Consider the following 16,329-nt stretch of genomic DNA (forward strand, 5'->3'; position numbering starts at 1 on the left):
AGGATCAGTCTGCAAGCTGTTTCCTGACTCAAGACATTTTGCTTTTCAACTGGCAGCACTGCACTTCTTTGAGACTGCAGCAGTTTAAGCAGGCTCTAGTACTCTAATAGCAACATACCTTAAATACGTTTAGAGCGGGTTCTTTTTGGTGTAAAATTGCCTTGAGTTTAATCTTGTATGCACAACTGGGCTCCATGACATGGGAAGTGGTCAATCAGGGCTACCAGCTGGAGCAGTCCCTCTGGACACAAAATGCTCCAGTAGCTGCACAGTGTGTACCCTACCACTGGCTATTGGAGTAAACAGCATTGCTAGGAAAGATGCAATACAGCTAAAAAAAGTCTTGGAACTGTAACTGATTATGTCAAATCAATCCCCCTTCTGTTCCCCTGGGTGTTGTACCAGTAGATCAGTGTTGCAGACCAACCCAGTGCTGCCATCTGGGCACGCACTTGGGGTCCAGGTCATGCTGACCCTGCAATTCTTAGTCATTCCTTCTGTTTCTTTAAAAAGTTTTTTCCAAACGTGCACAATGGTAATCTTAACTAGTCTCTCAGAAAGCTTCTGAAACTAACCTGGGCCTCCAGTCCTTTCAAAGAAGAAGTTTAAGAGTTATGAATGCTGAGGAAGTTTTTCTTACCTTTACTAGGATCTTTTACTACAATGTCAGAAATCTCAAAGAGCTTTAAAGGCAAGGGCATCTTTCGGTTAGCAGCAATAGTTTTCAGTAGCCCAGGAAGGAGGGTAGTACGTGCCACCTGCAGGACAAAAACAGATGCTGCAAGTGAGATACATTGCAAAATAGCTAACGCTACATTTCTTAATGTTTTGTCAGAAGTAGTCAGGTGCAAATACTGTACTAATCTCTTATGCTTCACCATCTTTGTTTTAGGATTATTGTAACTGAAAATGTACATTCTCTGTATGTTCTTTGTACTGTACAGCCTGAAAGACCATCTGCATGTGCTGTTTTTGTTCTTGGTCAGTACCTTTTACGTTTGTGTACATTCTGTATCAAGCAGCTGTAATTACCATGCAAAATGTTATATACAAACAGGTGATAATAGCCTAAACACTTTACGACAGTGGCTTCATAGGACTGTTTAGTTGTGGTAGCAAATAGAAAAGAAAATACATGAAGTTACCCCAAAATTATGTTCCTTAATTAGAACGTTTTTTACCGCAGTAGAATGTTTTTACCATTAGAGGAGAGACCTGGAAAGGTATCTCTGATATTCAGAGAAATCAGACTTACCAGAGGTCTTGGGAGGAAGATACCACAGTTTACTGAAACTTTAAGCCTTTCTGGAAAGTGTTTACCTTTGTATTTCTTAGGTTAGAAACAAAATACGCCTCAAAATTGTTTTCCATTTACTTCACAGATCTCATAACATCTAGTCACTTTCCCTATAAGCTAAATCATAGAATATCCCAAGTTGGAAGGGACCCACAGAGATTGAGTCCAACTCCAGAGTCCCCAAAGGACCACCCAAAAAATCAGACCGTGTGTCTGACAGCAAAACACTTCTTGAACTAACATTGTCACTACTTGTAAGTGCTCATTTATCTCCCCTGACAAAATGATAATTTCTCATGATTATTTCAGGTATAGATAAATATGTTTGTTTGCCTCTGTTCAGAGGATCCACTCAGGATCACCAAGGAAAAGCAGAAGGAATGTTATCATTGACAGTTAACATATTTGGACAATTATTTGAAATAAAACGAGTATGATGATAAATAGAATAGTAAAAATACCCTGCTTATTTGACTCTGAAGCAGATTTCAAAGATAAACAGATGCTTTCAAAATTAACCTGAGGTCCATCTTCCCAATCAAACATTCATGTATTCATACCACTGATAAATTTCAGATTCAAAAATCTGAAATTTATCTCTCTCTCTCTATTATATACACACACACACACACATTTATACATATCCAGGAAAAAAAAAAACTGTGATAACAGCTACTTCAAAAAAAAAAAACAACAACAAAAGCCTTCCCATTCAGAGCTCAGAAGGTAACTGCAGGTCCAATATTTCTATTTATACTTACTGGCTTTTCTAAATGCAGGTGTCAATCAATAATCTGGGTGGAATTTTCTGTAATATGATAGCTCAATTTTGCTATGTGCCATCATACCGAATATGGTGTCTTACTTCACTGAAAAGCTAATAGTGTTTCACACCGCTTAAGTTATTTCTTAGTGAAGATATAACAGCAAATGACTGCTAGCAAGTTTACTGCATAAATACCCACATCCTCTTTGCTGCAAGACAAAGTAGCTCTATAGCTCTGTAAGCTGTTTTCTGTGAGTTCCTTTCTTTCCTCTTTATACATAGCATCTGTGACACTGTTGCTTCCAAACTTGACCTGAATTAAGTTACTTCACCTGAAATTCTGCAGTTTTGGGGTTTGCTATGTGTACTGCTTTTGTTGTAGAGATATCAGTGCCAAGTTTATCCGCAATGTCTTCTTGAGAACACTAAGAAGAGATGAAAGAAAAAAAAACACAAGGTCAAATAGTTAAGACAGACAGGGAGCCAATGACAAAACCTGCCATCTATAATGAGCAATGCAAGCATAGCTCTTGTGCTGAGGCCCTCATGTACAACACCCTCTTATAATACAAACTGAGCCCTGGTCTTGAGACAAAGTAGGCAAACTGGTTTATCTACAAATGTTAATTACTAACCAAAATAAAGCTGGTTAAAAAAGTAGTGTTTATTTAAGCTTCTGTCATAATTTGCTGTCAGAGGCTGACTTGCAGTGGAAAAAAATACCTTATTCAGAAAATAGTACGGGAATGGCACCCAAGCTTTCTCCCAAAGAAAACAATCCCTTTGGGGCAACCGACAGGAAGTAAACTACTATCTAACAAAAAAAAATCTCATAGCTCTGTTTTTGTTTTTCTGAGCTGGAACATTTTTCAAGTCCATATTCTCAAGGTGTAGTGTTAAGCTGATCAGTAAAGCAATACACATGCACTTTATCAGGCTCAGACAACGTCTGTGCACATACAGCAACAGATGCGACTGATAAGATCCACACTGCAAATTTTCAGAATTTATAGCTTTATTAATGCATTAAGAAACCAATAGCAGACTAGGCATGTAATTGAGGATTTGCCAGTATACTGCAGTCTCCCTTCGCACTGGCAGCATTCCGAGAACTGTGTTGATAGTCTAAATGTGAGGAAAACGAGCAGATGATGATAACATCTGAAAGAGTAGATTGTTGACTAAAAAAGAGAATCTTATATGAATGCTGACCTTAGGAGGATAAAATTGTGTTCAAGTTTGCAGATGTGTATCTAAACTGCAGTATGTTACTATGATGCAACTAAGTGCATTTTGGCTAAATTTGAAGCCCCCACAGAAAGCAATGTTACTTTGTAGGAGCGATAATTTAGGGCTCAAACCAAAACTAGGATTACATTCACAGACGTGTAAGCAGTGCTTGTCACATAGCACAGGGTTACAGAATGTTGTAGCAGAACTGATGTTTGCCATAGGGACAGACCTCATGTTACTGTTTCAGTGAAGTGTTGGTGACAGCAGACTGTGGGTTTCATTGTGCCATAGCAAAAATACAAAATGTAAAGCGATAAAATAATACACTGTGTGATCTTCTGCTGTGGCAGTTCATAAAGGTTCTCTATAGTAGTGATAAAATATACTCGACGTTTTTGGGCATACTAACTATTCAGTGCTGAAACAAAAAAGGAATTTATATAGAGATGTTTGCAGTGAATTATAAAAAGTTTGACCATGTTTTACACAGTAGTTCCCCAAGATGGTACTACCACAGGTAATCTTCGTCAAATACTAGCACTGCAGGAAGTAACATCAGTTATTACTGACTTGTTTCTTAAACAAGTAACATTTAACAAGTAATAAAATATTAAAACTAAAATACATTTTTCAGGCTTCAGAGTAACTATAAATCTTGCACTTTAAGCTCCATAAAATGTGAAGGTGTTAAAATTTTATTTGATCCATTTGGATTACCAACCTCAGTTGCAATACCTAAACTTTTCAAATGCATGCAAATGTTTTAGGAGCCTGCATCACCATATCTTAAAATCTTTGACTATGTTATCAAAATTCCACTTATGATTCCTTAGTCTGCATTATATAGCGCCTACAGGGATTCTTAAAATAACCTCTGACTGAATAATTATATATCAACTTGGTATCTAATCCAAGGAACCATGGGCAGGCAACAATACTGGGAAAAGACAAATAGAAAGTGCGATCTCTGAACGGTAGTAATATCCACCAGAAATTACTAAATTTTGATAAATTGTTTTCCAGATTATCAAACTATGATGAGTTTCACCTTGGGTGATCAAAATCCCTGAAGAGAGTTGCTGTCTTACAATTTCATACTGTCAAGTTAAACTAAAAACAGTACTTCAGCAACTATTCTTGCCTTTACATGTAGAATTGCATGCCACATTAGCAGCTTCTGTCAATTAGCAGTCAATTTCTCTGACTTACAAACTCACAAAATATTACACTGTAATTCCAAAGCACTAGTAAGCAGTCACCTGCTTAAAACAGTAACAGATAATACTGGTACATTTATGCAACAGCATAGTCTCAACCATCCTCTACAGTTTTTGTGCATTGCCTTTCAAACATGCAAGTAAAAAAATGTTAAATCAATGCAATATACCAGGGCAAAAGTGAGTGCTTCAGTGAATCCAGCAGCCGCCAAGTCCAGTCTCAGAAGTTCTGTGAGCTTATTGAGGGGGAGCTAAAATTAAACAAAACACAGTTTTTGACTTCCATCTAAAAACACTCTTCTGTTCTTTCCCGAGGTGATTCTGCCTCTTACATTATGGTGAATTCACTAGGGAGGTACTCTGCTTGTGTGCTTAAAATTTTTTGAAAGCATCAGCCAGCTGCCTTTAGGCTTGCCTGAGGAAATGAATCTCCCAATTAGAGATTTAATATGGGCTCCCTGCTTAAACCCTGTCTTTTTTCAAGTACCAGCGACCACTGGTCTTGGACTTATTCAAATCAGTGGGGCATCTGTTTTGTATCCTATCCATGGTAAATACTTCTCAAGGCAAAGCATGTCAAAATATTTAATTCCTAGGTTCTGTTTTCCCCAAAGCCCTTCTGGCATGCACTAGTCATTTACTGACAACAGAGCGCTTATTTGAAGGGGCAATCTTACTTGATTAGCTATGGTGTACGTTTTCGGAATAGTCATCTGAATGTTGTTATAACCATAAGCTATTGCTGCATCTTCTACAATATCACATGCATGGATAATGTCCGCTCTGGTAGGAGGGATTTCAATCTCTATATTGTTCCCATTCCCTGTGACGTGTGACTTCAAACACATCCTAGTCAGCAGCTTTGCAAGGCTTGATGGAGTTTCACTGAAACAAAACAAGAGAGTAGTAATTTACTGATCTTACACTATACTTTTTGAAGTAATCAGTGTTTCTGCTATGTTGCCTTATTTCCTGAATAATCTCTAAGTGCTTTACAGACTGTACGTAAACTCAGCATTCCAACAAAACCAGCTCAGATTCTGACTCCGAGACAGTCATTTTTCTTTACTTCTTAACAGTTGTGAGAGGCCATGAAGAACTATTCCTCTTTTGTGAAAACAGTGAAGAAAGTCCTACAGAGCCGATCTAATTACCAAAGTTAACCCCAGAATTTTTTTGTAGATTAAAAATCATGGTGTAAACATTTTTAAAACAGTGTAATAATCAGTGTTTAAGTACCTTTTTCATGATTAATGCTTAAATAAAAGAAGCTTTTATTTGCAGTAACGCACCTGATTCCTAACTTCTTGTTAATGTGTTCAGGTTTCACCTTCTCTTTTCGGTAAGCCAGTTCCTAAAAAGAAAGGTAAAGCTTTTCAGCATATACAACCCTTGCTACCTCTAAAAGGATTCAGTTTTGACATCTTGCTAATCTAGCTTCTTCTAACTGACTCAAATGTCATCCACAGAAGACAGGTGTGGAATATTACATTAAAGTCAGTATTTTATGATAACATGATTCTTGAAAATAATACTACAGTACATGATGCAAAAGCTGTTCTCAGTTAAGCTAGGAGTTTGAATGCAGCATGAAATCACTGTTATTGAAACTTCTGATAATTTCAGATAAACGCAAGTAACAGGGTTTCTGAAAGTTTCCAGTCACCGGTTCATCTTAAGTCAAAGCCCTAAAGCAGTGAATGGTCATGCATGAGACTGCATGGTCTAGTACAGATCAAATGACTTTTTGGAGGAAAAGGAAGGAAAACTTGTTACCTCTGTATTGGCACAGAAATGTTTACCATTATTTAACCTAGGAAGTTTGTAATGCATCTATAGCAAGCTATTGTGTATGTATATTCAAAGTGTTTCTAAACAAACAAATCCATAAAAACCTTAGCATCCAGAACTCTGAATTTTTTGCTCTATTTTATGTAGGGAAATTGCATTGCCTAGTACAGTGATTTCTTTTGTTGGATGTCACTTCTAGATTCTAGGTCTTTCCTCTGAAGACTGCAGTTACCATTGTTAGAAGAAAGAGCTAAGATATAACTAGAAAAAAGTCTCAACAACAAAAAAGTTTCTTTCTCCCTAATTAATTTGTACTTGCTTGATACATCCAATTTTACGAACCCAACCAGATCTATCTTCTGTCACTTCCAGGAAACAGGAGGGATTGCTCTCTATGCTTTTTTGTTCTCCTAAAATGACTCTGTTACTGCACAGAGACATACCTGGCACTCCTAGTACAGGCAAACCTGCACTTGTAGTCAATATACTGCCTAATAGACCTTTATATAGTTGGAGTCTATAAAATGAAGGACTGAAAAAATCTGGTGTTAAAAGGTTATTTAAACTCATAGGCATTACAGCTTCCTGATCTGATAATAAGTTACGCTGAGGCTGATTGCAGCTGCCCACTGGTTTCAGCCTGAAGGACCTCTTTCTGCATTCCTTTTTTCCTGATATGGAACAGGTAGGTTTTAAAGGCTTTAGACACAGATTATGACCTTGATTGCTATCTCTGCTTGTTTCTCAAAATGTCTGTATCACAAACTCTAAACCCACAGTAGTGGTTACCACACGTAACTTTAAAGCCTAACCTTCTTTCTTGAGTATCAAACTGTGAGACTATTTTTAGCTTCATCATAAATTAGTGGAGCTTCAGAACGAGTTTTCAACATAAGGGGAAACTGAGGCACTGTTCTTTTTTTGTGCGGGGTTAGAGAAGGCCCTGACTCACTCGTTACCTCTACAGAAAAGATGATAATATCAATAATAGCACCCTTATACTTCATGTAAATAAAGTCCTTTCCCCAAGGATAGTAAGATACCATCTCACTATGCTTACCGGATAGATGTGGGTCTTCCCATTAGGAAGAACTACTTCTACTGCTTCAACACTGTGAGAGACAGAAAAACAGAACTAAAAATGAGTTTTTTAAATGTGGCCCAAGTGTAATGGCTTTCTGACTAGATTTATACTCACGTGAATGGCTTCTCACAATATTCACTAAACATCGTGACTATAGTATCAAGAACAATTTTTGCCTACAAAATAAAAATGATAATCACATTTAAATCTGTCCTCTACTTCTACTGAAAGCAAAGTGTAATAAAAAAGGGAAAAAAATCTTACATTCTGTTCGTTCTATACTATTTAGTACCTAAGAATCCAGAATCATAGCAGTCTAAAATACCAGACCAAATATTAAGAAATGTTTTGCTTCTGCTGCAAAGATATCTACACTAAAGCTTGAAAAATGGAAATCTTTGCCCTTCAAGGCTCTGAAATACTTGTATGTTTTTGTTAAAACTGTTCTGAAGATACACAGAGATCTTTATTTCCAGCTGGAATTGCATCTTCCAAAACTTTAGTTTAATTAGTTACTTTGCTAATCAAATGAGAACGTAGGCTAGAGGATTGTGCATTGTTTAAGAAAATATTGTTAAATTAGCTTCACTTGCAAAACTTTTTTAGTGAACAGTTGATATTTTAACACATTAGTATAATAGAACATAACCATGAGATTCAGCTCAACTTCTCAATCTACAAATACTGTTTTTGATGCCTCACAGTATAATTTTCTTCATGGAAACAGGACAGCACTATTTTGCACTATCAAAGTAAGCAGCAGCAAGAAGTATTTATTTTTTAGTTTGCTTAGAAGTGATTCCCCACTATGCAAATTTGCATCAATAACACACCATTGTGTAGCTGGGTAAATTAAAAGCATTCTTTGCTCTTCAGCGTCAACGTACACATTTTAGGGAAACTATCAATGAATGCACAACCTATATTTGAGAATAGGCAATTATTACTGCTGGGCTTTCATGCTTCCGCTTTGAGTTACAGAATTTGCATATGGAAGGACTTCCATTTCATAACAATTTGCACAGCATCCCTGCTTGAAAAAGATAACTAAAAAGAAAAAGTCTTCTCCCCTTCCCTCAGCCTAAATTTCAAGTTGGAGACGAAATGATTTTTTACAGAGTATTCCATCGAAGTAAGCAGTCTTACTGAACTTTCCTGTTTTTCTAGGTCTGAAAGGCTTCAAGAAGTGCTCAAAAACACAAATAAACCTAGTTTACTTAGATTTTCTAACACAAACTGAACTCATACTGTCATCATAAAGACCTAGTAAAAACAAAGCCCCCTGAACACACAACACTGTCCACAAAGCAAGTCTAAAACTCTACTGAGGGATTTCCATGTAGCCCCACAACTTATCCTGTCCCTTTGAAATGGGAGGTCTGCTCTGTAAACACCTGTCTACTGCAGGTCTTTGTACTGGAGCACTCTTACCCATAGGGAAAACAGGGACTTTACAGTGTATCAAAAGCAGAAAAGATTAGCTTACCTTTGTCATATCTGTGCCTGTACATTCAACAAAAACATTTCTTGTGTTTAGGTTTATTTTTGAATGATCTCCTAAAACATGAAGAGAATAACAAATTAAGAAATGGTATTACTTATCTTGCAATGACACTGATTGCTTTTGTGATTCAGAAACCATCTTCCCCAGCTTAAAAACCACTATGTCTACTGCACCAACACTCAGAATTCTTACAAGAACAACAGCACTTTCTATTTTCAAATTATAAATCAAGAAGGAGAAAAACAGTGCGCTTCCTATCAGAAAAGGCAGACCAGACTTGCTGACCTGGCTGTCCTACATTGGAAGGTACACAAATCCACAGCCACTCTCTGTATCCAGTTGAAAAAGCAAGCTAGCAGAACAGCAGCCATCTGCTGGTGGCAGAGTGGTTCTTCACTTCCAGAGCATCTCCCCTTTCCCGGCTCTGGCAGCACATCTGCCTTTGTAACATGCATAAGAAAGCAGCCTTGGATAGGGAAGATTGAAGTGTTTTTCTAAAAAGTGATTTACACTGATAAACATCCATAGCTGCTTCTGCAAATAACCAAGATCTTGACTGTCGTCTGAGATACTCTGGCTTTTGTCTACATTAGTGGCCTAGTGCACAGGATGGGTTCCTTTTAAGCCTGGCTTTGTTTTTTGCCTGTACTTGCTGTTGTGAGGTATGCCCTGCACCACATTCTGATGCACTCAAAACTTTGTCATTTTGAAGAAGCAAGGTAGACAATGCAGTTAGGGCCATCATCTAAAACATCTTCCTTGCAAATTGGATGCCAAGTCCCCAGTAGTCAATTCCTTAAAGTGGGGTTCTGTTAGTAAATGGCAAGTTGTGTGAGGAGGCTGAACAGAAATCTGCCTCACACTGCCTGTTAGGCATAGATGTCCAGTGCATACCTTGAAAGAATTTCATTGCTAGTCACCAAATGGTGTGCACACATGCAGTCCTAGAATTGTTTGAGGTGGTGCCAAATAAAACCTTAGTCCTTCTCACCTTTCCTTGCCCCATTCCCTGGTGCAGATGCACCCCCTAGGAGTGAAAGGGAAGCACACACTTAGATACACACAGGTGTTCTTGCTCCCTGTGATCCCAAACAAGTCACTCAGCTTCTGTTTTTCTGTTTCCTACCTGGGAAACTAGGTCACAGCTAGACTGACAGGAAGTCAGGTACAGCAGCAAGGTGAAGACTGAGGGAGGGATGCTGTACGCCCTTTCCAGGATGCTATGCCGCACCCCTTTAGAGCTGAAATGTACTCAGCTCTTCTGGCCTCACTTTGAAGCCTAAATAACCTTTCATTTAAATACTTGTAGGTAATGGGAAAAAAAAAAAAAAAAAGGCAAATATTTACATTTCCTGATCTATCTAAAAAGAACTGTTAACCTGGAAGCTTCTCTCAAATACTCCTCTTTAAAGTACAGACAGTTTTTAAGAAATTTAGCTTAACCTTTCTGATAAAATGTAAACAATGTGCAATGTTTATACACGGAACACACTGAGGCTGGAGTAAGCCTAACCGAGAAGGATCAGATACAGTTGTTCTTAACCAGACTCTGTCACAGAATTTGAGCTGCCCTTTAAGATGACTTAGGTTAGCTGTTTAAGATTTGGATAAAGACTTTCAGGAAAAATACATCCAATGAGATTATCCCTGCAGATTTTATCAGTCACTGTAGGGAAATGGTTCCTAATTTTTGACCTATATTAATCTGTAGATGTATAGATATACTGAATTATCTCTGTTAAGTTTTTGCCACATCATTAATTGGTTTCAGTAAACATGGTTCTCAAAAATCACCCCAAAGCTTCTTTTGCATTCAGAGGAAACTCATGTTTGGAAACATTGCAAAAAAAGTTTAGACCAATTTATTTTTTTTAACCCATTAAAGACTTCTTGAAGTTACCTGTGATACCAAAAGGATTCACAAGAACTGCTTCACACTGCTACTAAATACACTGGGCTTAAGATGTAGATAAAGATCCCTGCTGTAACCATTTAAAACACTACAAAGCAGACTATTGCAGTTTACCAGTAAACTAAATTTTTTTTAGAATTTAGATTTTTTTTTTTTACCAGTTTACAAAATAATTTCTTATTTCTTTTAGCTAAATCGTTGATGAATGAACAACATGTCTAGGTATACAAAATACTTTTCTAACAAAGGTTCCTACCACAAGAAACCTATCCTGAGGTTATATTATAAAAATGTAGAAGGATATGAGAAAATAAGTGCAGAGGTTTGCAGTGGGACCTTTATATTGTCTTGTCTGAGAAAAGAGGAACACTAGGAACCCAAAGAAACAAAAAATGTGACCTTGTTTAAACTGAAAGAAATACAGAATTCCATGTGAAGTTATAAGTGAAACAATTTGAATAGAAGAGAATAAACCATATTGCACATTAACGTTTCTGTTAGACACCCTGACTCACAAAACAGCAGCAACAGCACAAATTGGTCATAAGAAATCTTACCATTGATGATTGGTGGCATGGACAGAACAACACCATTGCTGTCATATATGACAGGATAAAGTGGTTTGTTTTCAATCAAGTGTAAATAGTGTCGAAGATGGCTGTCAGTCTGGAGAAATAAAGCGTAACCCTAAATTTCACATTAGCTCACTTACAAATTTTCCATTCTACCACAGTCCTCTACTGAGACATTGATGGGGATTTTTAGAGAGGGCAGGATTGGGCTTACATCTAGGTACTTCACTAGCAAAAGCTATTCACTGTCAAAAGCAGGAAAACTTGGAAATCAGAGAGCTTGTTTTTTGTTTTCTTCCAAAATGTTAGATAACTAATTTATTTAAGGATTCTCTCAAAAACGTGTAACACATGCTACCCAAACAATGCCCTCGTTCACCGCAGCAGACCTGCTACTGCCAAACCCACAAGCACCCATCCTTAGTTTATCAGAACATTCTTTAGAACTGCTAAAAATGTTCACTGATGCTTTTAATGATGAATTGCTGAATATTGATGTATTTACACTTAAATTTGATTCAAAATTTGCATTTGTTCCAATGACATGGGTATATGCTCTACCAAAAATAGTTTTCTTTTAGTCTGATGCCTCGTTTTCTAGCTTTTACTTGCCTTCAGTCAGATATCTTTGAGAGTTTTTTTTTTACCTCTGTATGTGTGCTCCAACGGAGTTCTATATTTTAATAATAGTATCATTTTTAAGGACTGATGTTTAAAGTGGCCTTCATAAATACTGTAAAATTAGACCTGTTAAAATCTTTTCCTAATGCTTACCTGGTTTCATCAGGATACTGGGCCAAGAGCAGTGCTACATCTGTATAGTATGTAGCTGAGTAAATAATTTAATGTTGACACCACATAATTTGGCCCAATTAAAATAACAAAAAAAAAAAAAAACTTACATCCACTTTTTTGTCAGCTTTGTACAGTGGATATATTTACAATAGAAGCAAGTATATAAACCTTTTACAGTACTATGAAGAATATCACAAAAAGCAGTCTTTGTGTTGAAAAACTGGGAGGCTAACATTGAATTCACTATTTTAAGAGTTATGTTTAGACATCAAACAACATGATATATCTTTCATGGGCAACATAATTTAAGTATTACCATGCATTTCTCTTGAGTAACCAAAATGTGGAACGTTCACTGGCTGAAGGTACAGAAGATGGCTGGTTTTTTCTTGTTAGAACAACCCTTAATGCCAGGGGTATACAAGATGCAAATTCTTGGAAACTTAGCTTCCTGCCTTTAGCACATCAGCTCTGAAAAATGACACTTACCCTGTACAGATCCATCATTTGTGGAGCTGTGTACTCCTGCGATTGGTTCAAGGGCTTGAATTTAATTTCAGAAGGTGCTTTAGCCGTAAAAGTAAATGGACCAGCAATGGTGTCCAAGTCATGGGTACCTATTGCTACTAATGCTCTTCTCCTAGAGAAAGGAGGCAAATAATGACTTTACTAGTAATAGCTGGAGTTCATTTGAGATCATGTTATGATGCTCAATATTCCCGAACGTTCATAGATCTTACTGAAAAAGCAGATGGGCAGTGTTGAGAAGCCTAGAAATTAATTTCAGTCTGCATGCTACTGATGAGATACAAATGTTAACAACCCACGCAACAGTCAAAGGCAAATCCAATAGGCCTACTGCAAAAGGATTTTTCCTCAACTGTTGCAGAAAATGTAGCAGCTATTTATGCCTGTATTGAGAACAGGCAGAAACAGGGAAGGAAATGAGAAGGATCAAGAGAGCTGTTATACATGTAAGAGATTTTCCTTAGCACAAATATAAATATAATGCTTCTCCCCAACAGGCCTGTGAAATCTTAATGTGACCATATCATACACAAACACTATATGCTACTTTACATTTAAGCACTAACCTGCAAATATTTTGGTGTAGCTTTTCTTGGAGGTCAATGAAACTGTCATAGCGTTCTTTGGTAAAAGTTATGTTACGAAGAACTGCAGCTACAGCATGAGGACGGACTTTGGCAGTCTGCAACAGATTGTAAATTTCAAGTACGCAATATACAAAACTTAAACTGATGAAATGTGCCCTTTCCTTCATAAAATCCTCTTTTATAAAGTAGTAATCAAAATGAAGAATCATGAAAATACATTAGAAATCCAAGGGAAAAAAAAATAACAAAACAACTCCAAGTCTGGTAGAGGCAATGAGGTTTTCAATGTACCCTGTAATAGCCCAGAAGGGAAACGCTATCCAACTACCTGAAACTTTGATTTGACCTGCTACTAGCTACTAAATTCACCCAGAAAAATGTCTGTTCCTCCCCACCCCCCTTCCCTAAAAACAAATCAAACTGAGTAGAAATATTTAAATTTCTTTAGCTCTTGTTCTGCAAATAAGATCTCCAGTCTCACTGCTACTATAAAATTGGTCCTGATAATCAATTTCATAGCTATCTTTCTGGTTGAGAAATGTTCAATACACCACAGTGCAGTAAACACTTTTACCTCTTCAGTGATAATCAGCTTCTGACCTTCACCTTTAGCTGGTATTATCTTTTCATACCTAGGGAGATTTATCCTAGAATAAAAATAGAAGCAAGTCTATAGCTGACAAACAGAATATTTGTAAAATGCAGGAAACTTTAGAAATGTGGCAACAACTATATGTAGAAAATTTTGTTAGCAATTGTTCTGGTTTTGGATGTTGGGATTTGGGCACGTAGATTTTATTTATGCTCCTTAAACATTAAGTTTTCTATTGAATAGTAAACAGGTAACTAAAATAGAAAGGATGCCTTAGTGAAGATAAAGTCATAGCAGAAAAGTGAAATAAATAATTTGTATCAGTACGTATTACAGAGGAGCACAACAAAGTGCCTCTGCAGTCATTGTTTACAGAGGATGAGTATCAGCTGGAACAGCAGTTGAAAAAACTGTAGAACAGATCCAAAATGTAACAAGATTCTGGTCTAGTCTCTCAGAAGTATGTAACAGGTCCTCTCCGGAGGAACAACAGGGAAGCATATGGACATCTGACAAATCCAGCTGATCTATGCCTCAGACTGCCCTCTCCAGTCAAGTAACAAGGTTATTGACCAGAAATGGACGCGTATTCAAACAAGTAACAAAACACACAAAAATCTCACAACTCCGTTACCTTTCTTTAAAGACCTGCAGTCCTCGGACCAACCCTTCGAGGCAAAGAAGATCATATCGATTGGCAGGAACATCAATTTTATAGAGAACGGTGTCAGATGCACCCTCTGCCTTTCCTTCACCCTTTTCTTTACTTATGATGTCTTTCTCAGATGTCTGAAATTAAGCAAAAAAAATGTTTTTAACCTGAAATATCTTGACATTGACAGCACAATGATAGTGAGATAATGTAAAAGGAAAAACTATTAAGTAAAAGTTTAAAAGTATAATTTGGATTTATATAGCAAGTACACATGCCAAGTATCAAAAATAATGTAAAATCAATATCTTTCTCATATGTAAAGAACATAATGTAACATATCAAAAGAAAAAAAAAAAAACACTATTAGAATTTGAATTGTTAAAACAGAGATAGAAGCATGAGTCTGCAAGCTAGCAGATCCCAGCAGAGAACCGGGACCTTATTTACAGCTACAGATCAGGAAAGATTGGTGTTATCAGTTCTATTCTGAAATACAACATGACATATAGGGTTTAGATGTCTTTCGAAAAAACTAATTAAAAAAGCAGTTAATTTAATTCAAAAAGCAAAGCCAGAATGAGTTCTACTGGAACAAGATTTATGTTGATACAAGCAAGAGGGTCAGCAAACTTTCACAAGTACAGAATCTAGTTCAAAACTTGAGATGTGAGTGAGTTACAACTCAGGAAATAGAATGTCCAGGGGAAACATTCTTGTGGTATTGCACACAAAAATGCATACAAATTATTTGTCAACAGAGCTTGCCAACCTTTACAAACTGTAGCACTACGCCACATGGGGGTCTCCTGCCCCCTAAAACAGCAATTTTGGGGACTCCTTTTCAGATTCAAACCACTTGTGTCAATACACTCTGTTACAGTAGTATTTTATACAAGACCCTAAAGGTCTGCATTACATACTCCGGACTGTGCTACAAAGATATATGAGAAGGTTTCGGGTTGAAAAGCTTGCTGCAGTACTGCTGAGGGATCGCACAGGATAAAGGGGACACTGAAGTCCTGTCTGCATCACTTTTTCAGCACAGCCCCAGGGGCACGGTTCCCTCCAGACCCTGACTCGATGCTTTCTCTGGCGCACGGTGAGGGCCTTGTCCAGCACTATACAGGGGGAGCCAGTGGCAATGTGCAGCGCAGGCTCTTACCACGTACACCTGCTGTCATTCTGCTCCATCAGGTAACAAAACCAGGACTTACCACGTCATCCAGCTCCAGGCCGAACTCAAAGCAAAGCTCATCAAATTCTTCATCAGCTGGGGGGGGGAGCAGGAAAAAAAAAAAAAGAGTGGGTTTTGGTTTACAAGCAGAGCTCGGAGCCCTAAAACTAAGTTCTGTGGCGTTTATTTTGATAATCTCAGATAATTTTGAAAAGGGGGGGATGAAAACCACGTGAAGAAGTTTGCCAGCGCCCGCGCAGCAGTTCCCTCAGGACTCAGCGCGTTCCCTGAGGCGTTAGTGCCGCAGCCACAGCGAGGGGCTCCGCGTGTCAGGGCCCAGCCCCGAGCGCCGGCCCGGCCCCTCATACACGGGGAGACCCCCGCTCGGGGCCGGGCTCCCCCGTGAGGTGCCGGTGCCGGCTCGGCGCTGCCCCCCGCCCCGCAGCCCGGTGCCCGCACTCACTGTAGCTGCGGCCCAGCGCCTGGAAGAGCAGCTCCCGCCGCACGCTGACGGTCGGCATGGCGGCACCCGGCCCGCCCCGCGCCTGCGCGCCCGCCCGCCTCAGCGCTGCCGCCTGCCGGGGCGCCGGGAAGGACGGGGCGGGGGTGTTGGAAATAAAAG

At 38.3% G+C, this 16,329-nt stretch overlaps 1 protein-coding gene and 1 long non-coding RNA gene across 5 annotated transcripts in view; one reads left to right on the forward strand and one right to left on the reverse strand.

The window, feature by feature from the left end:
- Nucleotides 1–16,082, forward strand: part of LOC137860832 (uncharacterized) — a 32,419-nt gene extending 16,337 nt beyond the window's left edge. For both annotated transcript variants that reach the window (XR_011099219.1, XR_011099218.1), the window contains 2 exons: nt 15,574–15,727; nt 15,909–16,082. This is a non-coding gene — a long non-coding RNA (uncharacterized lncRNA). The remainder of the gene's footprint in view (nt 1–15,573; nt 15,728–15,908) is intronic.
- The window catches only part of FARSB (phenylalanyl-tRNA synthetase subunit beta), a 35,878-nt gene extending 19,579 nt beyond the window's left edge, over nt 1–16,299 (reverse strand). For all 3 annotated transcript variants that reach the window (XM_068691526.1, XM_068691524.1, XM_068691525.1), the window contains exons 1-15: nt 16,171–16,299; nt 15,748–15,803; nt 14,513–14,667; nt 13,861–13,933; nt 13,266–13,381; nt 12,661–12,811; nt 11,362–11,470; nt 8,875–8,945; nt 7,503–7,564; nt 7,365–7,416; nt 5,806–5,867; nt 5,191–5,398; nt 4,684–4,764; nt 2,396–2,488; nt 641–758 (exon numbers count right to left, since the gene is read on the reverse strand). In XM_068691526.1, the coding sequence (XP_068547627.1) occupies nt 641–758; nt 2,396–2,488; nt 4,684–4,764; nt 5,191–5,398; nt 5,806–5,867; nt 7,365–7,416; nt 7,503–7,564; nt 8,875–8,945; nt 11,362–11,470; nt 12,661–12,811; nt 13,266–13,381; nt 13,861–13,933; nt 14,513–14,667; nt 15,748–15,803; nt 16,171–16,228 (1,465 nt within the window). In that variant the 5' untranslated portion in view covers nt 16,229–16,299. The remainder of the gene's footprint in view (nt 1–640; nt 759–2,395; nt 2,489–4,683; nt 4,765–5,190; nt 5,399–5,805; nt 5,868–7,364; nt 7,417–7,502; nt 7,565–8,874; nt 8,946–11,361; nt 11,471–12,660; nt 12,812–13,265; nt 13,382–13,860; nt 13,934–14,512; nt 14,668–15,747; nt 15,804–16,170) is intronic.
- Nucleotides 16,300–16,329: the final 30 nt, after the last annotated feature.

The sequence above is a fragment of the Anas acuta genome, chromosome 9 (genome assembly GCF_963932015.1).
Source record: "Anas acuta chromosome 9, bAnaAcu1.1, whole genome shotgun sequence".
Lineage (NCBI taxonomy): Eukaryota > Metazoa > Chordata > Aves > Anseriformes > Anatidae > Anas > Anas acuta.